Source organism: Uranotaenia lowii, chromosome 3, assembly GCF_029784155.1.
Source record: "Uranotaenia lowii strain MFRU-FL chromosome 3, ASM2978415v1, whole genome shotgun sequence".
Taxonomy (NCBI): Eukaryota; Metazoa; Arthropoda; class Insecta; order Diptera; family Culicidae; genus Uranotaenia; species Uranotaenia lowii.
This window is the reverse complement of record NC_073693.1, coordinates 83165986-83192752: the sequence shown is the minus strand read 5'-3', so window position 1 is coordinate 83192752 and position 26767 is coordinate 83165986. Positions and strand designations below refer to the sequence as shown.

The following is a 26767-nucleotide window of genomic DNA, read 5'->3' as shown; positions in this document are numbered from 1 at the left end:
GTAGACGGGACAGAATTCTCTGGTTGTTGGAGTCGGCCGTGTCGGTTCCAGGTAGAGTTGAACTTTTGATTCGCCTTAGAAAGCAGGATCTGTTACTCCGCCAAGAAGCTTCCCAGCATGCAGCTAAATTGAAATTAACCCATCGTTTGATGTCTTTGCCGGGGATGTCACTGGATGGTTCGTCGGTGTTTGTTCTTCCCAGGTTAGCTAATTGGTCGGCGGTGTTGTTACCAGTAATTCCGGCATGGCCGGGAATCCAGCAGAATGTTACGTTATCCTGATCCCCGCCCCTCGAAAAACGAACACCAGATCGCCCCGGCGGTGGCTCGAAATCCGGTACGTGTGAAACCCCGGCGATGGTTTCAGCACACGAACGAATCGCGATAAAGAATTACTTTACTGAGAACTGAGAACACTGTTGACTTGTTAGAAACACGTCCAACCTCTCTTAACAAATGAACCAAACAGTTAGTCGACTCCTTCTTTTATAACTTTCGTTGGCTGGAAAAAACAAAAATCATCAAGGGGCGGGGCGTCCTAGTTTTTTTTTCATTTTCGAATAGCCAATCAACGTTAAGCAGGCATGGTATGTCTTTTAAGAAAGATGTCTCTGAAAGAGGCGTTTTTCGTGACGCGAAAACCGTTCGCGGATTTCAATTTACCCCCCTATAGTGTTGCCGTAAGACGTAATTCTACGTCAAAAAAAAAAGAGTTCAGATTCAGAATTCAGATTCAGAATTCAGATTCAGAATTCAGAATTCAGATTCAGAATTCAGATTCAGAATTCAGATTCAGAATTCAGATTTAGAATTCAGATTCAGATTCAGAATTCAGATTCAGAATTCAGATTCAGAGTTCAGATTCAGAATTCAGATTCAGAATTCAGATTCAGAATTCAGATTTAGAATTCAGAATTCAGATTCAGAATTCAGATTCAGAATTCAGATTCAGAATTCAGATTCAGAATTCAGATTCAGAATTCAGATTCAGAATTCAGATTCAGAATTCAGATTCAGAATTCAGAAATCAGATTCGGTTTCAAAATTTAGATAACTTACCTACTCGAATTGAGAATATGTTCTAATTCCGATTTCAAAAACCAGATTCGAATTAAGATTCAAGATGTAAATTTTTATAAAACAGTTTCAAAATTACACCTTTTGGATTTTGGACTACATATTCACATGCATAATAAAAAAAACTTACACCGAATTAAGATTGAGATTTTTTAAATCTTTATTCAGTGTTAAGTAATGAGAACGCAGAACTTAGATTCATAATACATAATGGAAGGATCAGATTTAAGCAATAAGGATTTATATTTTAGATTCTTATTTCAGACACAGGTATGTACATTAGTTTGCAGGTTCTTTAAGTAACCTTTTCATCTTCTATATAATCATTTTACTAACTGCAGCAAAGTTTTATTTCAGAATATATAAATTACTGTATCGATTTAGATACTTTCGGATAAAATAAACAACTCTGAAACGCCTAATACTTGTTATTGAAAATGTCATTATATTTTACTTAATCTATTAATTTGAAATACATACAATTATTCTTAGCTCTACTTTTTCGCCATGAACTTGTTCCTTATGATGAGATCCTTGGCGTCATGTTCGATGGTTTCGTACATCCACTTGCGCGTCACCCGACAATGGGGACCACACATTGCACTGCCACAACATTGGCATGCAAAGTGACAGCCCGGGCAGGACAGATCCAAACAGTCGCACATGTCCCTGCCGGATTCCCGATGAATTCCCTTCTCGTTGTAGATTCCGGTAGCTTTCGGTTGCACCAGCGGGGTGGACTTCCGGTTCATCTTACGTTTCTCCCGGCGGGACAGTGCCGGGTTGAAGTTGGCCATAAACTTGGGATCCGTTTCGAGCAGCTTCAGTTGGTTCGGTGCAGTGGTTTGACTTCGAGTTTGCTTCATGTGCTGGTTCCGTAGGTTGGCCGAAACCGGAGTGTTGTTCCGTTCCGGTTGAGGTGTTTGCGGATGTGGAGAAGATGATGCCGACGATATCCCTATTCGCTCCGATTCCTGGCTTCCCCGCTCAACGTGCTCAACGACGACCCGCTGCTGGGTGTTTTCCTCATCCGAGGAAGCGATTTCCACACAATCATCCATACTGGATAAACAATTTAATGTGATTTTTTAAATGAAACCGATTTTTGTTTTGCCCTTTTTAATTTTACGATGCGATGCTTCATGAAAATAAACAAACAGTACACGATAAAGAATGTTTGATTAAAATCGAGATGTTCTGAACAATGATCAATTACTCGTTATTGAGACTAGTACAAACTAGTTCAGATATTTTTATTCCTTTCCCCATTGTTTATTGTAAATAATGAAATAATCAAAATATGTAGATGTATCTGCATGCAGCAATGTTAAGTTTTATTCATAAAAAACTAGTGATTGATTTTTAAAATTTTGAAACACTTAAACTCAAAACCTAAAACAACAGCAAAACTCATTTTTGAAAAATGCTCTATGAGCGTGTTGTATTACAGTTGCACTATCCACCGCGTGGTGGCGTTGCTGTTCAATTTAGTGTCAGCGACCTGGAACGATTTACTGTGGGTCAATCATCGCAGAGTTTAATTTAATTTTTAAGTTGTAGATTTTTATTTTCAATAATAAACTCCTCATCGTATTGAAAATGCTCATCAACCTCCGATGAATTTAATCATCAGATTCAGCATTTAATTTTTCTCAACTCATGGAATACAACTTAAAGGACATGCAATAAAACGGTCAATTTGAAAATAACCAAAATAGATATCGTTCTATGTCACCTCTTGTCAACAACTAAATCAAAATATTGAGCATTCATCAGATTTGCAAAATTTCAAATGCAGTGATTTTCCTCGATTTTGTGAGTTAAACTTTCGGAATGTCTACTCAATTTGATCAAAACTTCAAGTTTACCGAATATTTTTCCCACTGTGTCGATTTCTTGCAAAAGTACCGCTGGATTTTCGAACATTCCAACACCAAATTCGTCCAAGAGGGTGTTTTGGATCGAATTTCGAACGAATGGATTGGTGATTTGAATGGCGCCACAAACGAGGAACTGAACCGAATACCGTTGGGATACATCGGCGACACGTGGTGTGAGGATTTGAAAAACTTTCTAGGTGAAGCTAGGAAACTGAGTGTTATTTACACTCGAGTCGAACAGGTGAAACATAAAACAAGCATTTTGAAAGGTGTTAGCCCTAAAAAGTTGTACGAAATCGAACATCTGAGTGCAGTGATCGGTAACCTATGCTCGAAAGACGAACTTCTATTAGACTTTGGTTCCGGATTGGTAAAGTTGATCCATATTATACAAGTTAATTGAAAATAACCAATATATTTATTTTAGGGCTACTTGAGTCAGCATTTACATCAAAACTACGAATTTTCTGTATTCGGATTCGAAGGGGACGAATCTAGAGTATTATCTTGCAATCAAAGGCAAGAAAAGCTGTTCCCCAAAACTAAAGACTCGGTTGTTTTCTTGCAACATTTCATTGAAGAGTCTTCGTATGATTACATTAAAAGTCGCGCTGAAGCCGAATTTAAAAATTGTATAAACAAATTTGCCATAGTTGGACTGCATGCATGCGCTGATCTATCGCTGACTGCTATAAAAATGTTTCTGCAGAACACAGAGATAAGCAAACTTGTTATCATGCCTTGTTGCTATCATAAACTAAAACCGATAACGGAAGACTGTATCCGATTCGTAAATATTCCTGTAAGTGACGAACTGAAAACGATAATGACGAGTCACGAGTCAAATTTCTTGGGCAGACCCTTCCTCCGGCTAGGCTGCCAACAAACTGCCTCACGATGGCAAAATATGACATCAGAAGAACATGCGAAACATGGTCAGGCCATGTTTGAGCGCAGTTTAGTACAATCGATACTGCGAGAAGATGAATTTGTAACAAAAAATAAAACAAATGAAGCGAAAGCCACAATATTGGACACCTTCAAATTGCATCATACCACGAATCCAATTGATTGCACGGGATGGAGTGAAGAGCAAATACAGGGACTTCAAGAGACTGCCGCTAAATATCCAAACGGAGACAGGCTGGCTGAATATTTGACTTGCTTTCAGACGTGCCTTCAGGTAAGTCTTCAAACTCCTTTTTTAGTAAGGCGGCATCCATAAATTACGTAACGCAAAAAATGCACTTTTTTGACCCCCTCCCCCCCGTATGTCACAAATCGTAAGGCTTCGACGTACCCCCCTATGAAAATTACGTAACGCTGATAATTACCCCCCCCCCCCCCTCTCCTCCGATTTTCTCATGTTTTGCCTTTCTAACAGAAAGGTTTGGTTATCGGTCGATTTGAGAGATCATTAATTATGGGTCTTAGACATACCTTTATAGGTACCTATCGACTCAGCTCGACGAGTTCTGTAGATGTCCGTGGATTTGTATGTGCCATTTTAAAAATGTCAAGAACGTTTTTGCGAAACTGGGCTGCACAATTAAAATGATTTTAGTCTCAAAAGAATGCATTTTTTTTTCTACACAACCCTTTCAAAAACGGGAAAAAAAACAAAATAGTTGAAACCGTTTTCTTTACGAAATAAATATCATACTTATTATGGCATAAAAAAAAGTTGCTAGTGGCGCCTCGAAGCAGCAGCACCAGCAATCATTTATAAATTAGAGATAATCAAAATAAAAAATTAAAATTTATTGACTCGGGAATCGAACCAAAAACCTTCAGATCCCAAGGCGCATACGCTATCCAATAAACCATCAGCACGCTTAAGAAAGAGTGGCCCAAACTCAAATAGGTAAAAGGCATTACTAAGACGCACCGTGGTCTGGGCAGTTTCTCAGTCAGCTGGGGCAAATACGGCAACAGTGTATATATCTTACACTTCTTGCTTTTCAATGCAGCAAATGGCGGATGGGCGTTTCCTTCAGAGTCCGCCATGCCTATAGACACTATAATTTCATATATGAAATTATAGTGTCTATAGCCATGCCGGGTGTCAACAAAATGCAGAGCCTTACAGAAAACTGCGTTGGGGGGGGAATTTATATGAAGATTTTATGACCTTCGTTTTTTTTACCCGTGTTTTTATGTTTTTTTTTTCATTTCTACATACTCATACATAATTTAGATTCAATTTCAGATGCAGAATTCAGATTCAGTTTTCAAATTCAGAATACAGGTTTAGGAATCAGAATTCAGGATTCAGAATTCAGAATTCAAAATTCAGATTCAGAACTCATATTCAGATTCAGAATTCAGATTTAGAATTCAGATTCAGAATTCAGATTCAGAATTCAGATTCAGAATTCAGATTCAGAATTCAGATTCAGAATTCAGATTCAGAATTCAGATTCAGAATTCAGATTCAGAATTCAGATTCAGAATTCAGAATTCATAATTCAGAATTCAGATTCAGAATTCAGATTCAGAATTCAGATTCAGAATTCAGATTCAGAATTCAGATTCAGAATTCAGATTCAGAATTCAGATTCAGAATTCAGATTCAGAATTTAGATTCAGAATTCAGATTCAGAATTCAGATTCAGAATTCAGATTCAGAATTCAGATTCAGAATTCAGATTCCGAATTCAGATTCGGAATTCAGATTCAGAATTCAGATTCAGAATTCAGATTCAGAATTCAGATTCAGAATTCAGATTCAGAATTTAGGTTCAGAATTCAGTTTCAGAATTCAGATTCAGAATTCAGATTCAGAATTCAGATTCAGAATTCAGATTCAGAATTCAGATTCAGAATTCAGATTCAGAATTCAGATTCAGAATTCAGATTCAGAATTCAGATTCAGAATTCAGATTCAGAATTCAGATTCAGAATTCAGATTCAGAATTCAGATTCAGAATTCAGATTCAGAATTCAGATTCAGAATTCAGATTCAGAATTCAGATTCAGAATTCAGATTCAGAATTCAGATTCAGAATTCAGATTCAGAATTCAGATTCAGAATTCAGATTCAGAATTCAGATTCAGAATTCAGATTCAGAATTCAGATTCAGAATTCAGATTCAGAATTCAGATTCAGAATTCAGATTCAGAATTCAGATTCAGAATTCAAATTCAGAATTCAAATTCAGAATTCACAATCAGAATTCAGATTCAGAATTAAAATTTTTTAAATTTATTTTCAGCATATCGGTGAAAATTTAGATTCTTGGAGAAAGAATATCGGAATTGAAAATTTATAATGATTGATGTTGCGGGGTAAAGTATGGTGTGCGTTTATAAGTTTTCCTTGCAAAAATGTTCTTTTGCTCTTTTCTCTTCATTTTTCTATCCATCTTTATCAGATTCAGAATTCAGATTCAGAATCCAGAATTAGAATTCAGATTCAGATTTAGAATCCAGATTCCAGATTCAGATACAGAATTCAGATACAGAATACAGATTTAGAATTTAGATTCAGAATTAAAATTAGGAAATCAAAATTCAAAGTTTTGAATGGAGAATTCAGAATCCAGAATTCTGAATTCTGAATTCTGAATTCTGAATTCTAAATTCTTAATTCTTAATTCTAAAATCTTAATTCTGAATTTGAATCCAGAATTCAGATTCATAATTCAAATTCTGAGTTCAGATTCAGAATTCAGATTCAGAATTCAGATTTAGAATTCTGATTAAGAATTCGGATTAAAGATCAACCTGGAATATGAAATTGGAAATTATATTCAAATATTAGACTAAGTGCTGTAACTCAAAATTCAAACTTTAGAATCAGAATAAGATTTCAGATTTAGTTTTCAGAATGAGATTAATCATTTAATAGTCATATTACTTTCCCCTGCTTTTGTGAGAATTTTTTCTTTTATGCATGGTAGAGCTCTAAAAAAGGTATCATGCTAGGCCACGTGTCACGGCTATCCATCAATATTGTAGTTGGTTTTACTTATTCAGTAAAAAAAAGCATAAAAAAACAGTAAGATTCGAACCGTGACCAGCATCGTGAAAGTTCTGGTTGCTACCACGGCACCATTTCAGCATGTTATAAGACTTGGAAATTCAACTGTTTAAATACCACTCTTTCCATACATAAAATGAACTCCTTACATACCAGTTCGCTTTTCCCCAAAAAACGTACTATGCATCATTTTTTGCCTTTCTAACAGAAAGGTTTGGTTATCGGTCGATTTGAGAGATCATTAATTATGGGTCTTAGACATACCTTTATAGGTACCTATCGACTCAGCTCGACGAGTTCTGTTGATGTCCGTGGATTTGTATGTGCCATTTTAAAAATGTCAAGAACGTTTTTGCGAAACTGGGCTGCACAATTAAAATGATTTTAGTCTCAAAAGAATGCATTTTTTTTTTCTACACAACCCTTTCAAAAACGGGAAAAAAACAAAATAGTTGAAACCGTTTTCTTTACGAAATAAATATCATACTTATTATGGCATAAAAAAAAGTTGCTAGTGGCGCCTCGAAGCAGCAGCACCAGCAATCATTTATAAATTAGAGATAATCAAAATAAAAAATTAAAATTTATTGACTCGGGAATCGAACCAAAAACCTTCAGATCCCAAGGCGCATACGCTATCCAATAAACCATCAGCACGCTTAAGAAAGAGTGGCCCAAACTCAAATAGGTAAAAGGCATTACTAAGACGCACCGTGGTCTGGGCAGTTTCTCAGTCTGCTGGGGCAAATACGGCAACAGTGTATATATCTTACACTTCTTGCTTTTCAATGCAGCAAATGGCGGATGGGCGTTTCCTTCAGAGTCCGCCATGCCTATAGACACTATAATTTCATATATGAAATTATAGTGTCTATAGCCATGCCGGGTGTCAACAAAATGCAGAGCCGTACAGAAAACTGCGTTGGGGGGGGAATTTATATGAAGATTTTATGACCTTCGTTTTTTTTACCCGTGTTTTTATGTTTTTTTTTTCATTTCTACATACTCATACATAATTTAGATTCAATTTCAGATGCAGAATTCAGATTCAGTTTTCAAATTCAGAATACAGGTTTAGAAATCAGAATTCAGGATTCAGAATTCAGAATTCAAAATTCAGATTCAGAACTCATATTCAGATTTAGAATTCAGATTCAGAATTCAGATTCAGAATTCAGATTCAGAATTCAGATTCAGAATTCAGAATTCAGATTCAGAATTCAGAATTCATAATTAAGAATTCAGAATTCAGAATTCAGATTCAGAATTCAGATTCAGAATTCAGATTCAGAATTCAGATTCAGAATTCAGATTCAGAATTCAGATTCAGAATTCAGATTCAGAATTCAGATTCAGAATTTAGATTCAGAATTCAGATTCAGAATTCAGATTCAGAATTCAGATTCAGAATTCAGATTCAGAATTCAGATTCAGAATTCAGATTCCGAATTCAGATTCGGAATTCAGATTCAGAATTCAGATTCAGAATTCAGATTCAGAATTCAGATTCAGAATTCAGATTCAGAATTCAGATTCAGAATTTAGGTTCAGAATTCAGTTTCAGAATTCAGATTCAGAATTCAGATTCAGAATTCAGATTCAGAATTCAGATTCAGAATTCAGATTCAGAATTCAGATGCAGAATTCAGATACAGAATTCAGATTCAGAATTCAGATTCAGAATTCAGATTCAGAATTCAGATTCAGAATTCAGATTCAGAATTCAGATTCAGAATTCAGATTCAGAATTCAGATTCAGAATTCAGATTCAGAATTCAGATTCAGAATTCAGATTCAGAATTCAGATTCAGAATTCAGATTCAGAATTCAGATTCAGAATTCAGATTCAGAATTCAGATTCAGAATTCAGATTCAGAATTCAGATTCAGAATTCAGATTCAGAATTCAGATTCAGAATTCAGATTCAGAATTCAGATTCAGAATTCAGATTCAGAATTCAGATTCAGAATTCAGATTCAGAATTCAGATTCAGAATTCAGATTCAGAATTCAGATTCAGAATTCAGATTCAGAATTCAGATTCAGAATTCAGATTCAGAATTCAGATTCAGAATTCAGATTCAGAATTCAGATTCAGAATTCAGATTCAGAATTCAGATTCAGAATTCAGATTCAGAATTCAGATTCAGAATTCAGATTCAGAATTCAGATTCAGAATTCAGATTCAGAATTCAGATTCAGAATTCAGATTCAGAATTCAGATTCAGAATTCAGATTCAGAATTCAGATTCAGAATTCAGATTCAGAATTCAGATTCAGAATTCAGATTCAGAATTCAGATTCAGAATTCAGATTCAGAATTCAGATTCAGAATTCAGATTCAGAATTCAGATTCAGAATTCAGATTCAGAATTCAGATTCAGAATTCAGATTCAGAATTCAGATTCAGATTCAGAATTCAGATTCAGAATTCAGATTCAGAATTCAGATTCAGAATTCAGATTCAGAATTCAGATTCAGAATTCAGATTCAGAATTCAGATTCAGAATTCAGATTCAGAATTCAGATTCAGAATTCAGATTCAGAATTCAGATTCAGAATTCAGATTCAGAATTCAGATTCTTAAGATAAGTTAACCACCGTTAATTAATTTTGTAAATTTATTTTTCGGCATATCGGTGAAAAGTAGTTATGAAATTGATAAAGATGGATAGAGAAGTGAGAAGAAAATTTACAGATGTTGAAAAGAGCGAAAGAGCATTTTTGCGAGGAAACTTATTAACGTACACCATACTTTACCCTGCAACATTTCATTATTTAGGAGAAGTAGTACCGGGATAGAGGTGGCACTACCTTAACCTATACAATGAAATCTGGTTGGTCCGAAGTCTACATGTGGTGGACACGTATACTCCGGACGGGCCAGGTTCAGAATTCAGATTCAGAATTCAAATTCAGAATTCACAATCAGAATTCAGATTCAGAATTCAGATTTTTGTAAATTTATTTTCAGCATATCGGTGAAAATTTAGATTCTTGGAGAAAGAATATCGGAATTGAAAATTTATAATGATTGATGTTGCGGGGTAAAGTATGGTGTGCGTTTATAAGTTTTCCTTGCAAAAATGTTCTTTTGCTCTTTTCTCTTCATTTTTCTATCCATCTTTATCAGATTCAGAATTCAGATTCAGAATCCAGAATTAGAATTCAGATTCAGATTTAGAATCCAGATTCCAGATTCAGATACAGAATTCAGATACAGAATACAGATTTAGAATTTAGATTCAGAATTAAAATTAGGAAATCAAAATTCAAAGTTTTGAATGGAGAATTCAGAATCCAGAATTCTGAATTCTGAATTCTGAATTCTGAATTCTAAATTCTTAATTCTTAATTCTAAAATCTTAATTCTGAATTTGAATCCAGAATTCAGATTCATAATTCAAATTCTGAGTTCAGATTCAGAATTCAGATTCAGAATTCAGATTTAGAATTCTGATTAAGAATTCGGATTAAAGATCAACCTGGAATTTGAAATTGGAAATTATATTCAAATATTAGACTAAGTGCTGTAACTCAAAATTCAAACTTTAGAATCAGAATAAGATTTCAGATTTAGTTTTCAGAATGAGATTAATCATTTCATAGTCATATTACTTTCCCCTGCTTTTGTGAGAATTTTTTCTTTTATGCATGGTAGAGCTCTAAAAAAGGTATCATGCTAGGCCACGTGTCACGGCTATCCATCAATATTGTAGTTGGTTTTACTTATTCAGTAAAAAAAAGCATAAAAAAACAGTAAGATTCGAACCGTGACCAGCATCGTGAAAGTTCTGGTTGCTACCACGGCACCATTTCAGCATGTTATAAGACTTGGAAATTCAACTGTTTAAATACCACTCTTTCCATACATAAAATGAACTCCTTACATACCAGTTCGCTTTTCCCCAAAAAACGTACTATGCATCATTTTTTTATATTGAGATCGGAATTTTTCTTGTTTGAATATCTGAAATCATACTTATATGATGCAGAGGGAAGGAATCTATCATGTGTATTCTATATTATTTTATATATTTCCAAATATAACTTACACTCTGTTAGAAAGGCTCCAATCCACTGTTAAGTGTATTAAATCGGGTTTTTATATTGAGATCGGAATTTTTCTTGTTTGAATATCTGAAATCATACTTATATGATGCAGAGGGAAGGAATCTATCATGTGTATTCTATATTATTTTATATATTTCCAAATATAACTTACACTCTGTTAGAAAGGCTCCAATCCACTGTTAAGTGTATTAAATCGGGTTTTTAAATACTGATTTTCGAAGGTCAAAAAAAGATTTTAACCTAAATTTTTTAACGTTCTTTAAAACGGAATTAATATTGATCAGAATCGCTTCTTAATACTCATTGATGATATAATTCTCTGATAAAATAAATTGAATGTCTTATTACGAGTTGCTCTGTGCTTGTAAACTCATGATTTACCTTGTTTACTTAATTTTGTTCAAAGTGCATAACTTGTTACTCAAAATATACTCCATTTAGTAATATTCGTCGGAATAATCAAAGTTGCATTTTTTTAAATTAATTGAGAGTCGCGAATGACATAAAGATGTTAAAACGACTATAATCGAAACAAAAAAAAATTAATTGAGAAAAAATAGTAAAATCTCCGTCTTAAGGTTGCATTGCGTTTTTGGGGATAGATGTACCCAATATTCGGTTTTCCAACGGCTATTTCCCGGATATCCAATACACATTTTAAGGAATCTATCTCAGAATCTTTAAAAAGGAAAGCTTACAATCCAGTTTCAATCATACTGAAGCTCACAAATTTTAAGCTAATTTTGGTTTGCATATCATTCTGCCAAAATTGGATGACATCAAAATAGCTGCAATGAAACTGAAATTTTTAAGGAAAAAATCGTTACGTAACGATGAGCATACCTCCCCCCCTCCCCTATGTCACAATTCGTAACGATCGAGCTTACTCCCTCCCCCCCCTAGGAGCGTTACGTAATTTATGGATGCCCCCTAACGGCTTTTACATAGAAATGATTTTTTTTAAAGATATGCATTCATATCTTACCTCTGAAATTGATCGCTTTAATTTTAGATTATTTTTTAGATTGTTTTAGATTTTTTCAAAACTTTTTTTTTCTAACTAATTGAATATATTTGAAAATACATAGATGCAGTTGTTGTGATTCCGTGTAGGGTTGCAATCATCACGATTCACAGAAATCACAATTTTCACGCCACAGAATGAACGCATCTATCTTTCACAACTGCAGTGTTCAGCACAAGAGCGCTTACCCACTAATTGCTGAATAGTCCACTAACTTTTGGTTAGTTGTTTAATTTAGACGCTATATATTCAAAAAGTTCACTTGCTAAGCGAAAACTGTCCCTTAGAACGATCTCAGTGGAGGAGTGTGTACTGGAGTCAGAGGAAAGGTGTATTTTGAGTCAACTACCGCCCCGTGCCACACATATTACCGGGGTTTTCGTCACCAGCAGCGACGGCGACGTCATCGACGACATTTTATTGTCGCTGAATCCCCAAACCGGAGTTATCGTCAATGAGCGCTGGCGACGTTTACTGGCGACACTCACTGGCGACAAGTTATTATCAGGACGTGTACAACTTCGGGTGTGTTCTTATACCAAAGATTTTTTATTTCAAAGGAAAGTGCCGCAAAAACAAAGGATTTTTTCCTTTGGTTTTGGTATAAATAAAAAATCCTTTGGTTCAAATGCATTTTCCTCTGTTTCAAAGATTTTTTCTTTTGAAAAATCTTAGATTCAAAATATTAATGCTTTGATACAAAAACCAGTTTCATTTGATTTAAAGTTATTATCTTTGCTCAAAGGTAATTTAGATATAGATTTAAAAGCATTTATTCATTGAACCATTTTCCATTTATTCCAATTGGAAGATTTTTACCCTGTTGTTTCGAAGTTCCTATTAGGAGTTTGAATAATAAAAAGATACAATTTTAGTTCTTAAATTCTTTCTTATTCACAAACACATTAAACACTGGTTCACTATAACCGAGTAGGGTCCTTGATATCGTTGACAAAGTTTCGCATTCTCCGTGGGCCGGTCAATAAACTTCCGCAAGCCACTCCAGCTCAAGGGGCTGAAGAAAACAAAAATTCCCGTACCAAGTTTTCAGTCAAGAAACCCGCAGGAAGAAGAAAAATGAAACGAGTGAAACACGTATAGCGGCAACATGGCGTCCTCATTGCAAAAATTTCAACCAGAGGCAATTTTTAATAATCCTTTGAATGATATCTGCGGCTCGAGAATGTCAATCAAAGGGATCTTTGGTAACATTAATAAATTATGGTTGGGCACAAAATGCAGAGTTTTCAGCATAATCCTTGTAAAAATTCATTCTAAATCTGCAGTATGACAACAACAGATGCGTTTGGCAACAAAAATGCTACCCTATTTCGAGTCTGTTATGGGGTGAAGTGTTTAATTTCGGGAACCACACTGACGTTCTGGTACCAAAAATTTGGTACGGTGCGTTTGTATGCGATTTGACAGCTGGTTCAGTCCTCTGCTCCAGCTGCTGGCTGGTCCGACTGGTGATTGCCGTTGAAGATTGAGCCGAAAAAATACGACCGCGGGATTTGGGGAGATGTTACTTTGCGCAGCTTTCTCCATGTTCGAGAGACTTGGAAATCTATCCGTCGGCCGTGGTCCTGTAACTATACAAGCGTTTTAGAAAATCTTGAATTCACTTAAATATTCAGTATTTATTAACTAACACTTACCATTTTGCATCCTGAATCCTCCTTATTTATAGCTTACTCCGATTCACTGGTTTGATTTTTAAAACGAGCGGCCGAACTTTATTCGATTTTTCGGTTTTCTGTTCTTCTTGCAAGTCAATGCAAAATATCTTCTAAGTTTGAAGTTTTTGTTTCAAAAAATTATTCTTTTCAGTTTGAAACATTTTTCTACGGTTGAAAGAAAATTTACTTTGTTTCTAAAGAAATATGCAATTGAACAAATTTCTTTTGAATCAAAGAATTTGTTTGAAATCAAAGTCCAAAGTTATTCAATTCAAAAAATTTATTCTTTCTTTCAAAAATTATTCTTTTCAATCAAAACTATAATTCATTGATTCAAAGAAAACAGGAGCTGGATTCAAAAAAATGAATGTTTTGAATCAAAGTCAGATTTAATTCGTTCCAAAATTCAAGTTTACTCTGCGTGAATACACGGAATCGTCCATCTTGTGACAGGCAATCGTAATCATAGGCATGGTAGGCGAACAATTCGCTGTCAAAAAGCGCTCCGTCTCCACCCCCACCAATGAGAAACTTTTGGTACTCCTTGCCAACTATTGCTCAATATGCAACCACCCGTAGCTGTATAGGCACGCTGGTTGCCAGTAATGATATTTCACAACGTCGCTAGTTGGCAAGGTTGCCGATCACCAGCGCGAAAACTTCGGATTTCAACTTCAATGACAATATGTTGACCAGACACGAAACGAAAGTGTTGCCGGTTGTCGAGATGTTTGATGATTTTTTTTATCGTCGCTGGTTGGCAAGGTTGCAAATCACTAGCGCGAAAACTTCGGATTTCAACTGAAATCACAATATTAAACGAAATGAAATGTAAATCATATAGCCTTCTTCTCCCCTAGTTTTATTGCCCAAATCTTGCGATAACATACTCAAAGTCCAGTGCAAAGTCGAATTTAGTTGCAATAATAATCTCAGAAAATGCAGATTGATAAAATTTTTGAATAGTTGTCAAAAATTCTGTGTATCATGTTTTAGAAATCTAATTATGCCAAATTGTCACAAATTACATCATCTTTCCAATTCACGCTTCAAACATTTTCTATTATGACTGGCACAGATTTGATGGTTGATTCATAAAAAAGTACGGTATTAGCCACTTTTTTACATTTTCTGTGCCCATGATCTTAAAAAAAAATTAAAAAATATTTCCATAAGTGCAGATGCAACATAAAGCTTCAAACTTCAGTTTTCTCGGGCACTAAGAGCAAGTTCACTGGTGTTGGGAAAAAGTGGTAGAAATTTTGACATTTTGAAAATTTTACCATGCAAAAATGTTTCCAAGATCTTTGGGCGTTGTATTTTTTTACAGCACTGTTTCAATTTCAGCCGTATGTGATAGAAATCGAGCTATTTTTGCATCACAGCATGCGAAAATAGAACACGTGTTATTGAAAAACTAGAAGGCCACAGATCTTGAAAATGTTTTTGCATGCAAAATTTTCAAAATGTGCCGAAAGTGTCAAAATTTCTTCCACTTTTTCCCAACACCAGTGAACTTACTCTAAGTTAATTGTTTTTCCAGCACTTAATAACTGACTTCAGAGCCGTAGGAAGAACGGTCTCATGGGGGGGGGGGGGGGTTTGGTGACCTTTTTTTTCAAATATGTTTGCTCAAACAATACACGAATCAAAAATAATTTCAAAGAAATATTCCCTATTACCTTTTACTTAACCATTTTCATGTTCTTTTACGTCATTAAAAGTTTTATGTATAACTTAAAAATTTTTGAAAATACATCCGAAATTCTGTAAAATAGTTAATTAGATTTGTATAAGGAATCTTCAGTAACAAATTAGAAGACTTACTTACATTTCACATTGAATTTGCTCTAAAATCTGGTAAATTCAGCTAATTTGATTTGAACAAAGAATTAGTTTTTGTGAGAAAGCCTTCGTTTTGATAAAACAAAAATATTCAATGCTCAAATTAAATAATCTAAATCTATCATACTCTCGGGTATTTTGAAAGATTTTAACCATTAATGAAAATAAATTTAATTTTGAAAAGTAAATTTGATCTATTGAAGTTTTGCAGATCAAACCAGATACTTATAATCTCGATACAGCTTCAAGTTTTAATTTAGAAGAAGTATAAAAATTTGACTCTTGATAAAACTCCAATAATAATATTATTAATTTTTTTACGGGATATTACATGTATCCGCAAATGCTTTTAGTAAAAATGAATTCATTAAATAAAGTGCTGTTTTTTGTTTTTTTTTCTCTGAAATTTAATTTGACTGACTTTGGTTACAGATTTGAAGTTTTGATATTGAAATAACAATCAAAATTATAAGTCTGCGATCTCTTGTAATTTAAATTTCTCAACGAAATAGTTACCTTTATAGTTATAACTCCTTTTGAGCTTAATCTGGTTTTTGGATATTTATTCTGTATTTAAATTCTGAACCTTAATATGAAGTCAGGTTCGGAACTCAGATACTGTATTAATAATCAAAATTCAGATTGAGCTCTTAAATGAGTTAAATTATCAAAATTACTTATTATGAAATTTGAACTTTGGATCATTTCCGAGTTTCATTACGATCTCTGAACAGTAAAAAATCGATTTCTGAATTTAGATTCCAGATCAATATTTCGATATGAGCCAAGAATTGAAATTTGTTTCAGAGCCCTCAATCATCAATCTAGTATTTTATATTTGATGTCTCGGGTTTCAATCTGAGTTCATTATTTCATTTTTAATCTGAATTCAAATATAAATTTTAAATGATAAATCGTATTTTAGGTTTTAATTCTGGATCTCTATTTTGAATATTTGAATTCTGCGAAAGAATTAAGTTTAAGAACTTCGGATTTGAATATGAAACCAAAACTCAGGATGATTTCTAAAGCTATGATCATTTAGGGTTCGGGCACTTCATTACGGTGGTAACTATACATTCGTAGGGTTTGGAAATGCAAAATTTTGACAGCGTTGTATAGGTAATGAAAAGGACTGCCTAACCTATTTGTCAGATGTCAAAGTTTACGTGTTTTTGAGGAATTTACGATGAAAAGGACATGGTAAATATATTTTTGCACAATCACCTCGGAAATCTTTCACCGTCGACATGAAAACTCATGAAAACGTCGTTTTTTTTTTTGCCCAAATAGATAAGAAGTATAAGGAGACTCACTAGAATGCTTACGTTTTTCGATTAAATGAAAAAAAAAAAAATACACGCGTTTGTAACTGCTCGGATTCTAAATTATCATAATATTGTGCTTTATTTCATATTCGGGAAATAATTATTTTAATGCATATGAGTTCAAAAAATTATAGATACAATTTTGAATGGAATAAAAAGCCCCTTTGTTAAATTGATATACAAACATCTCTTCAATTATTTTCTAATGATGATGCGAACTTAAAATCAAAATCCTAAATAAATACCTAATGCGAAATATGGAAACAGAAATACAATTTAGGTTTAAATAACAGAGAACCAGAACCCTGAAATGAGTTTAATCTTTTAAAATTCAGTATTCAGAAATAAATTTCTGTCGTCAAGTGAGAAAATTTTAGAAATCTGTAGCAGAATTCTGAACCTGGGATTAGTTTTCGAGATTTTGGCATCAGTTCTGAGTAAAGATTGTTTATCTCGAATAACCTGATTCAATCATCAAAATTTTATTTTATTAATAATTTAAAAATTTGAGTATAGAGTGGAACACCTCGTTTGCTTTTCCTGGATTTCCATGGGGGGAGGGGGGTTGCGGGGGTTTAGCTCCAAACCACCTCCCCTCCCCGTTCCTACGGCCATGACTGACTTATAGACTTTTTACCGTACCATGCTTTAAAAAAATCTTCGACTTTGAATAACTTTGAAATAAATGATCGTTGCTGAATATTGTCTGAGAATCATATTTGAGTCACCTTCAAAGTCAGCTTTCCAAAATTATATATTTTTTTTAAATCGGTTAAGAAACAAGAGAATTATAGCGCAAAATGTATAAATAGGTATACCAAATGCGTTTTTCGAAATCTACAAACTTAAAAAAAAATCATTATAACGAAAACATACGTATAGTTTGAAAAATAAAATAGTTATATAGAATTGTTTTCGAAAAAACAATTAAAAAGGAGTTATATTCATGTGAAATCCAAAAACGTTTAATGTGTTTTTTTTTTTAAATTCTCAATTTGAAATTAATGTAATAGTAATGATTTCAAATCAAAATTTAAACTTAATTTGATTTTCAACCAGAATCTGGATTAGATTTTTAAATTATTGACTCCAATTCCTGTTTTTAATGCTGATTTTGAATGAAGGAAAACAATTTCAAATGTAAAATGTTAAACATACGTTTTTAAGTTTAATGTTCATTTTTAGGAATACGTGAGCCTGTCAGTTATCAACTATGATTCAGATTAGGAAACTATAGAAAAATTGCACGGCAGAAAACAAAACATGTTTCACTAGAAAATAATCGAAAAAGCCCTCAAGCAAAATGCAAATGCAGTACCGTAAAACGGGGTAACATTGATCACCGGGGTAGCTTTGATTAACATGAAATTTTGCCACATAATCATCAATAACTAAGTCTAAAGCAAAAATGTCTTGAAACTTTTTTCTACGTTTAAAAACCTTCATGTTGAGTTACAAATTGAGTAAAACTTGGTTTGTTTTTGAAAATTTCAAATGTAAGTAAAAATGTTATTTCAAAATCTGTATATATCTAATTTTTCGAAGGCTCGCAACAAACACTCTTCCTGATGAAATCTAAGCGTTTAGAAGCAGCAGGTTGATTGTCAAATAAGTTCAACTTTTTTTCTAAGTAAATTTTTAGTTTTGGTGTAGCTTTTGTTGTATTTTGAGGTAAATTTTTGATATTTAAAAAATAGGGACAAAAGGCTTGAAACCCTATCAAATGGTTAAGTTTTAAGGAAAAATTTAAAGGGGAATAGTGCAAGGGCCTAAAGAATTGAATGAAGGCAAAATTTTATTTTTTTTGTAGCTAAAATAAAGTTATGTTTAAAAATTAAAATCCTAAATTTATGCACCATTATGGTCCCTCTTTCGTTGTTAGGCCTTAGTTTATCAACTACTAGCATTTGTAAATATGATGAAGGTGTTTCATATCCTTTGTGATCACGAAAGCTTGTTAAAAAAAAAAGAGACTGATCAATGTTACCCCTCAAAGCATCAAATTCTAAACAAAGACGAAATCAAGTTTTGAATAAAATTTAAATTAGTCTTATGAATTTCTGAAACCATGTTTTACGTTCGGGCTTGTGATATAGCTCAGTTGGCAAGTCTGTTGTCTCCTGAGCAGATGTCCGCGAGTTTGAGCCCAAGAGTAAACATCGAACACAGTTGTACCGGATAAGTTTTTCAATACTGATCCGCCAACTGCAACGTTGATAAAGTCGCGAATGCCATAAAGATGGTAAAACGACTATAATCGAAACAAAAAAAAAATGTTTTACGTTCATAGGAGTCCAGTACTGGTTTTCAAAATATGAAACATACCACATTCCTCTTATCAGAAAAAGTAATCGAGGAATATTGAAAAAAAATTATCAATCTTATTCCTTTTTAAGGTATTTTGGAATCTCGTCTTTCAATTTGGCTACTAATCATTACGGTCTTTTGAGATGCTTTTCGTCGCAGCTATTTAGACTATCCGTTTCAAGTCTTTTTCAAATACCTATAATAGAACCTATAGACTATGTTTAATACAATTCCTTTTCATATGGCGACCATGAAAATTTGATTCTACGAGATTTAAACAACATTGCAGGCTTGTTTTTTAATGCTACGCCCAGCTGTATGCTGTAGCCGTAGCCTGTAGCAAACAAAAACTCGTCTGCAAATTTGTTGAAACTCACTATTTCAAATTCTAGCAGTCGTGGTATATGAAAGAATAGTAAAAAACGTTAATTTTTTTCTATAATCCTCGTTATGTTAGGGTAAGTGAGCCCTATTTTGGCATGGTCCTTTTCTTGGCATGCCAACATGTCTTTTCATGTTTTTCAGGTCCAAATAAAGCTTAAAAATTTTTGAATATATTTTCATTGCGAATAGAAATTATAATTTGTTTCAAATCTGTGCATACCGAATTTTTTGATTGTTTGTACTTTAATAAAGAAGTTAATTTTTTTCGATCTTTATCCGAGGAAATTATGTTGGAAATCACCGTATGCAAATCAGATGAACTCACCTTTCTAGTGCAACTGTTAAATTCACATGCGCTTTCAAACGCGGACATTCATTTGAAAAATTTGCAATAAATACTCATGCTAACAGTTAAACTCGGCAAAAAATCAAAAAATACTAGAAAGACTAAAGAGTAAATATTTATTTAGGTTTTAAATAAAAATTTAAAACTAATTTTGTTCCTTTTCTTGGCATGCAACTTCAATCGAAATAAGGGTATATACGGGCGCCAGTATTAGGATATATTGACAGTTCTACACGAACACCACTTTACCAGAAGGCCTCAGCCCTAACCTCAAACCATGGGAGAACACAATCGATTTTTGAGAAGGGCGCACGATAAACACGATTTTCCGGTACTGAAATCAACAAATTCGCCCTGTGGAAAAGTGATACACAGATGTTCGTGTTTTGATTTTTTGGGTGTTCAGGGCTGCCAAGTGCATTGATATTTGAAAAACGATGATTTTGCAATTAAAAGCATTGTTATTGAAAAACCTTTTCATGAGTACTAAAAATTTGCAACTTTCCCGTAGATTTATATTCGAATGTGAAATTAAACGCATCATTTTTCTGAACGAAAGAACAACTTACTGTATCGCACACTTAAGCGAATCCACTTTATGTGGATTTGTTTCAAATAGTCAGAGCATGCAGGCGATTCTTTTCAAATTCAACAAAGACGGGGCTTTCACTTGTTTGTAATAGTGAATGATTTTGCATTCGTTTAGAAGTTAGAAACAACTCTTTTTTGATCTACCGAGCAGTACATGAAAATATATTTCAGATGTTTTTAATTCACCTTGAAAATTCATTAGCAAAAGATAGCTTATCTTCATCAATTTATGGACGCCCCGTAATAAATTCAAACTTTTAGCTGTTGATAGTTAAAAAATTTAATCAATTAAGAAATATTTTAATTAGTTTAAAACAAGCAAATACTGATTTTAGTAACGCACCTTGCATCACTGGTGAGGCCGCCAGCAAATCAAAATTTGAGGTTATGGCTGAGGCCAATTTTTCGTCAATACTATCGTCCGTATATACCCTTATTGGCGAAAAATTGGCCTCAGCCATAACCTCAAACTTTGATGAGCTGATGGCCTCACCAGTGATGCTAGGCGCGTTACTAAAATCAGTATTTGTTTTTTTTAAACTAATTATAATATTTCTGAATTGATTAAATTTTTTAACAATCAACAGCTAATCGTTTGAATTCATTACGGGCAACTCTAATAAAATTGATGAAGATAAGCCATCTTCCGCTAATGAATTTTCAAGGTGAATTTAAAACATCTGCAATATATTTTCATGTACTGCTCGGTAAAGTAAAAAGAGTTGTTTCCAACTTCTAAACGAATGCAAAATCATTCACTGTTACAAAAAAAAGTAAATTAATAAAAGCCACGTTGATGTTGACTATGAAAAGAATCGCCTGCATGCTCTGATTATTTATAACATTTTCACATAATTCGCTACATCGTTTAAGTGTGCGATACAGACAGTTGTTATTCAGTTCAGATAAATGTTGCGTTTAATTTCATATTCTAATAGAAATCTAGGGGAAAGTTGCAAATTCTCAGTACTCATGAACACGTTTTTCAATAAAAATTCAATTTAAAATATAATCATTTTCCAAATATCAATGCACTTGGCAGCCCTGAACACCCAAAAAAAACAAAACACGAGCATATGTGTGTCGCTTTTCCACAGGGCGAATTTGTCGATATTAGTACCGCAAAATCGCGTTTATCGTGCGCCCTTCTCAAAAATTGATTCTGTTCTCCCATGGTTTGAGGTTAGGGCTGAGGCCTCCTGCTAAGGTGGTGTTCGTGTAAAACTGTCAATATATCCTAATACACCACCAGTGTTGGAAGCTGGAAAAAATACATGTTCATTAAAGAGGTATTTTTAGGCTGATGTTTTTCCTAAAACTTCATTTAAAACTACGCACAAATGTTTTCATACTAATTGGGTTGTATGATAAGACCGTTGCTATCAACTTAAGCTTCGAAATAAGTTGGAGAACATAAGTGATTCGACTAACTAAAAGTCATATCCAAGCATTTTAAATGCAAAAATCGCTATTTGGGAACCATGAATCGAAGGTACATTGGTATGCGTGCGAACAGCATTTGCAATGCAGTCTGCCGAGCAAAAGCCACGTGGTCTCCTACAGAACACAGTGGTTCGAAATATTGAAAAAAAACTAAGTTAAATTAAGCATCTCACAAGACTTAAGATGTTTTTCTTATCTAAAAATTGTTAGATCGATGGAAATTTATGACTTTAGTATATAAAATACATAATTGATTGAGTTTTGGAATCGTTTTCTATTGCTTGGGAACCATATACCTACTCAGATTTAATTTTTTGGAATTTTGTTCTAATTTTTTTCATGGAAACAGAAGTTGGAAGTTCAGGAAAATATCGTTTGCTTTCCAATCATTCCTTAAAATATTTGATGTGAGTCGAATTGAAAAAACTGTTTTAGCAAGGTTTACATTCTAACATCTATTTGGCGTGTCAATCCACTGCGCAACACCCCGGGCATTCGAGATGGCTCTTGCTAGAAGCTTATAATCTCAGCTAACAAATTCAAAAGGGCAAAATTTTTGAATACCATTCAAGGAATTTTTCAATTTCTTACTTTATGAAGCCAAGCTCCACAATATGAAGACAGTTGTTTGGTAGTGAAAATAACCCTATGTGTCGCAATCGCATTGCGGAATTTCTGGACTTTCGACTTTTTGAAATGAAAGCTTATTTTGTGCTTTCCTTTCAACCAAATTTCATCAATGTTTTCAAAAGCCTTTTTGTTGTATGAGTGGCGCCCGGTGTACTATCGTCGCATAGAACTTTACGCTCAGCTGACGTCATTCTGTCAGTGGCCTTATATTCAGAATAGCCAACGATTCTGTTAATTGTCAATTGAGCATTGTTGGTAAAGATCTATTGCACTTTGCTGGTGGTCAAGAATCGGATCATCGAAACGGCAAACAATTTGTACGGCGGCCAAGTAATTGGAGCACCGCAGTGAGTACTTTGCATGAATTTTACTCACATTAATGAAAGTTCCATAGAGAAAACATATTTTTGTTGAACTCTAAGCAAGTTAGCAAATAAATTCTTCAAAGGATGTTATATGGTGCACTCAACAGGAAGGTAGGAATGTCGAAAAAAGGGGAAACCATGCCTTAGGTGCCAAGGTCGGGTACATTTACCCTACCTTACAATTAAAAGAAAGATTTCGATTAGGTTGAAATTTCACTACTGATGTAGTAACGATGATGATAAGAACGGATGAAAGGCTCAACGTAGAACCCACTCCGAATTCAAAACTGAAACAGAATTCAGATTGAAATAAAAATGCATAAATGTAGAATAATATTTTTCTCTTATAATTCCTAACCGATAATTGCTTCTCTCCTTCCACTGCATGATTGCACTACATGATTGCACTGGTTGATGACATGCTTATCCAATGCTTATAATAGCAATTGGTTTTATTTATTTTGGTATAAAAAGAAGGTACGCGATATGTGTTCCACTGAATTTAAATGGAACATGTCGAAGGAAATAGGTAATTGCATGACCAAAGTTTTTGTTCAGTCATTCCAAACCAGAAAATGCAAACAAATTTTTATTAAAGTAAAAAAGGCTCATTTTTAAAGTCTAATCAATTGATTTCCCTTCTCTATTCCCTTGCCCCTGCTCAAGGCTATTTGTGAGAACCTGATTCTGTTGGACAGGCTGTGCTACATCCGTTCCGAGGCCCGCAGACAGAGCCTAGACATCCGTAGTGACCTAGTGAAGCTAGCCAACGATCGGCTTTCACCCCGGTGTTTTATCATTATGGCGGAAAAACTCGAAGCTGCGGACAAATAGACGAGCTGTTGCTGAATTCAGAGAAAAACTGCAGTTTAACGAACGATTCTCCATTGAAAGAAATAACCCCGTACTTTCTCCCTTTTGAAGGAATATTTCCAACTCTATTGAAGCGTTAAATTTTATTTACATTTCTTTGTGGATTTTTTTTTTGGTTTGTTGTTACCTTGCATGATTTCGTGGGGTGCCACTCGGTTTGGTTTTGTTGTTTCCTTATGCCTACACAAGAACGGTGCCGATACAGGTAGCATTGTTTTATTTCTTAAAATCGTTCATTTACATCTCGTTATTTTTTACTGTTGTAGACAGGGTATGATGAATTTTCTTTTTTGATTTTTAATCGTGCAATCACATTCAACTTTTAGGTGTGGGTGCGCTAGGTAGTATAGAAATTGTTTTCAATGTAAGCTTTCCAATCTTTTTTTTTCATTTATTTGCAACAATTTTCAAAAATATCAGCTACATAAACGTGTACATATTCAATACATAACTAAGCTAACCACAGTCAGTACGCATTTGTTTGTGCTTTATTTGCTTCTTCTCATTTTGTTGATAATAAATACAACGAAAATACTCATCGAAATGAATTTTTGATCAATTTTGCTGGAGGAAAACGCGGCACGGCCCGCAGTTCGTCAAACAAAAACCACCCAGCCTTAGTAATTGTCTGGAGCACAAAGTAGGTACTCAAGCAAAAAGAATCAACAGGAATTTGGGAAAAACGTAGTAAATAACTCGCTCCTTGCAGCTCCAAACAATTTAATTTTCGTTCGACGAAACCAGAACCAAAGCTCACGGTGCCGTGTTTTGCTGCAAAGTTGTCTTTTCAAGGGGTCAAACGTAAAACTTCATTGCTTTCAACTATCTCTCTCTTTCTTTCTTCCGCTCACTTTATTTCCATTCGTATTGTTCCTTGGCATCTTTTTTATCAGTCAAATTATTCATTATCATGTTCCTTGGTGGGTAGCCTCATGGTCAGCAGCATTTTCCATCTTACTGGTCGGGCGAATCCAAACTATCACTCATTTGCTGGATTGTTTGTCCACTAAGGGAGAAGTCACGTTCCTTGCTGAAATTTAAAAACAAATTTTAACTATGACAAATTAACGAAATTCCAAGACCTTACCCATAGCATCGGTACAGATTCGACACCCCGGTATGGAGACAAGCCAGATAGGTCAGTTCCGCTCCGTTATTGTTGTCGGTTTCGATTTCCTTGTTCAGTGGGTCCGCCCGTTTACCGTAGCGAGATCCTAGAAAGAATCGATCATTCCGCGGGACCACGTTGACCTGCCGGAGGTCCTTGCCGTACACGTGCGAACGACCGTAACGGCTGCCCACGAAGAACGGCCGCTTGTCGTTGCTATCTGGAAGTGGAAAGGGAAAATACACCTATGTAAGGAAGAACTGTACAAAACAAAGCAGTGAAGCATAAACACTATTTATGTACATCGCTTTAATTTTTTAAGGACTGAATTGAACGTTTGCGACGATTCAGTTTTTTTTTAATGTATTGACAAAAAGCAGCAAATTTGGAAAAAAGTGGTTGATGATATTTTTGCAAAAAAAAACGCCAAATCGTAATAATAGTAAATAATAATTTTTGTGTTGTAATATAACCCTTCTTTTGACACAGAAAAATTTTACAACACTTTTTGTCTAAAAAAATGTTAAATCGTTTCTTTTTTCTTAATGTACACACCAACGATTTATGAAAGCTTTTGATTCAAAATAAAAAAAAGGTTCAACTTTATTTGTTACTTAATTTATCGGCATTATCGCTGAAAAGTGATGCCTTTTCTAGTAAGAACATTTTATGATTATGAAATTTTTTTATAGACGGATAGAAAGTTAGAAGAAATGACAGATGGTGAAAATGAGCGGGTTGAATTTATAAGAAGCATTATCAACACATACCAAATTTTTGTTCGGCACGGGCCAACTACTATGAAGCGGTAGTAGGTAACACATTACACATTGATAGGCCAAGCTTGGTTCCAATTTAGAATATGGTTTTTCATTTAACTAATCTCTTTGCTCTGCTAGTAAATCCGTTTAATAAAATCTTTCACAAGTATTAAAATGTGAATCGCAACCGCATCGCTTACGGTCCCATTGCTTTTTGCTATCTGTTAATATTAACCGATTTGAAATCATTCAAGAATATGATCTAAATTCCATCTGTAATATCTGTTACATCAAGCGCAAAATTAGTGTATTTTCCTTATAATGGACAATCTTTAGATTGGTAACAGAATTTTTTGGAAGTAAATGTCCTTTCATATAAAATTATTTAATTTTGAAAATTGGGTCATGGTTATTCAATCATTCAAGCCGTTATCCAAATATCGTTTCCATGGAAAAAATGTTAAAAAAAATATTTTCTAAAAAAAAATATTCTTTAAAATTCCCTACTAAATCAAGCTTTTGATCAAAACTTGTATCGCATGTCGACAGTCATATCTGTTTCACCTGTTTCACCTATTATATCTCACTTCTCTTGTATTGACTCATGTGTAGCTTTAGAATAGCTATAGTGTTAAGAAGAGTCAAAGCTCCTCTAATATCGAACTCTGATATTTCGTTATCATACATCAACCCTGGTTCTGGAATCCACTGCTACAGCTTCGTGCAGTGTTGATATCGCTTTTTTTCAAGTTTGGCGTCACCAAAACTCATTGTAGTCGTCTATCCAGAGCGCTAACTGGTCAGTTAAATAAAAATATATTAAAACAAGACCTTGTTTCCTGAATCTCCTGTATGGTTAAGCTATGATTCAGAGGTACTATTGTACCTATATTTACCTTCCACTTAGTGTGCACATGTCCCTCTTTTGTCCGACTACATTTCTTCAATGTATGTCAGAATTTAACAAAGTAAGTTTAAAAAAAAAGTCCCAATTTCCAATATTATGATTTAAAAAAAAGCTTTATTGCTTAAAAATCCGTATGTGAATAGGCTAAATGCCAACTTTACCATT

At 34.1% G+C, this 26767-nt stretch overlaps 3 protein-coding genes across 4 annotated transcripts in view; 1 reads left to right on the top strand and 2 right to left on the bottom strand.

Moving 5' to 3' along the window:
• Positions 1–1501: 1501 nt before the first annotated feature.
• Positions 1502–2221, bottom strand: LOC129756886 (ARL14 effector protein). Its single transcript, XM_055753930.1, has one exon. It carries the CDS (start codon positions 2135–2137, stop codon positions 1571–1573), a length of 567 nt encoding a protein of 188 aa, XP_055609905.1. The 5' UTR covers positions 2138–2221; the 3' UTR covers positions 1502–1570.
• A 623-nt stretch (positions 2222–2844) lies between these two features.
• On the top strand, positions 2845–23803 carry LOC129755281 (probable methyltransferase-like protein 25). Its single transcript, XM_055751703.1, has 3 exons — positions 2845–3326; positions 3384–4139; positions 23620–23803. The coding sequence occupies exons 1-3, from the start codon at positions 2910–2912 to the stop codon at positions 23785–23787; spliced, it is 1341 nt and encodes a 446-aa protein (XP_055607678.1). The 5' UTR covers positions 2845–2909; the 3' UTR covers positions 23788–23803.
• Positions 23804–23896: 93 nt separating this feature from the next.
• The window catches only part of LOC129755282 (RYamide neuropeptides), an 89854-nt gene continuing 86983 nt past the window's right edge, over positions 23897–26767 (bottom strand). For both annotated transcript variants that reach the window (XM_055751706.1, XM_055751704.1), the window contains exons 3-4: positions 24914–25154; positions 23897–24856 (exon numbers count right to left, since the gene is read on the bottom strand). In XM_055751706.1, coding sequence (XP_055607681.1) covers positions 24781–24856; positions 24914–25154 — 317 coding nt within the window. In that variant the 3' untranslated portion in view covers positions 23897–24780. The remainder of the gene's footprint in view (positions 24857–24913; positions 25155–26767) is intronic.

Coding starts and splice junctions, on each gene's coding strand:
- LOC129756886 (XM_055753930.1), bottom strand. CDS start 2,137: ATGGATGATTGTGTGGAAATCGCTTCCTCGGATGAGGAAAACACCCAG.
- LOC129755281 (XM_055751703.1), top strand. CDS start 2,910: ATGTCTACTCAATTTGATCAAAACTTCAAGTTTACCGAATATTTTTCC. Junction 3,327..3,383: donor TAGACTTTGGTTCCGGATTG/GTAAAGTTGATC, acceptor TATTTATTTTAG/GGCTACTTGAGTCAGCATTT. Junction 4,140..23,619: donor GCTTTCAGACGTGCCTTCAG/GTAAGTCTTCAA, acceptor CCCCTGCTCAAG/GCTATTTGTGAGAACCTGAT.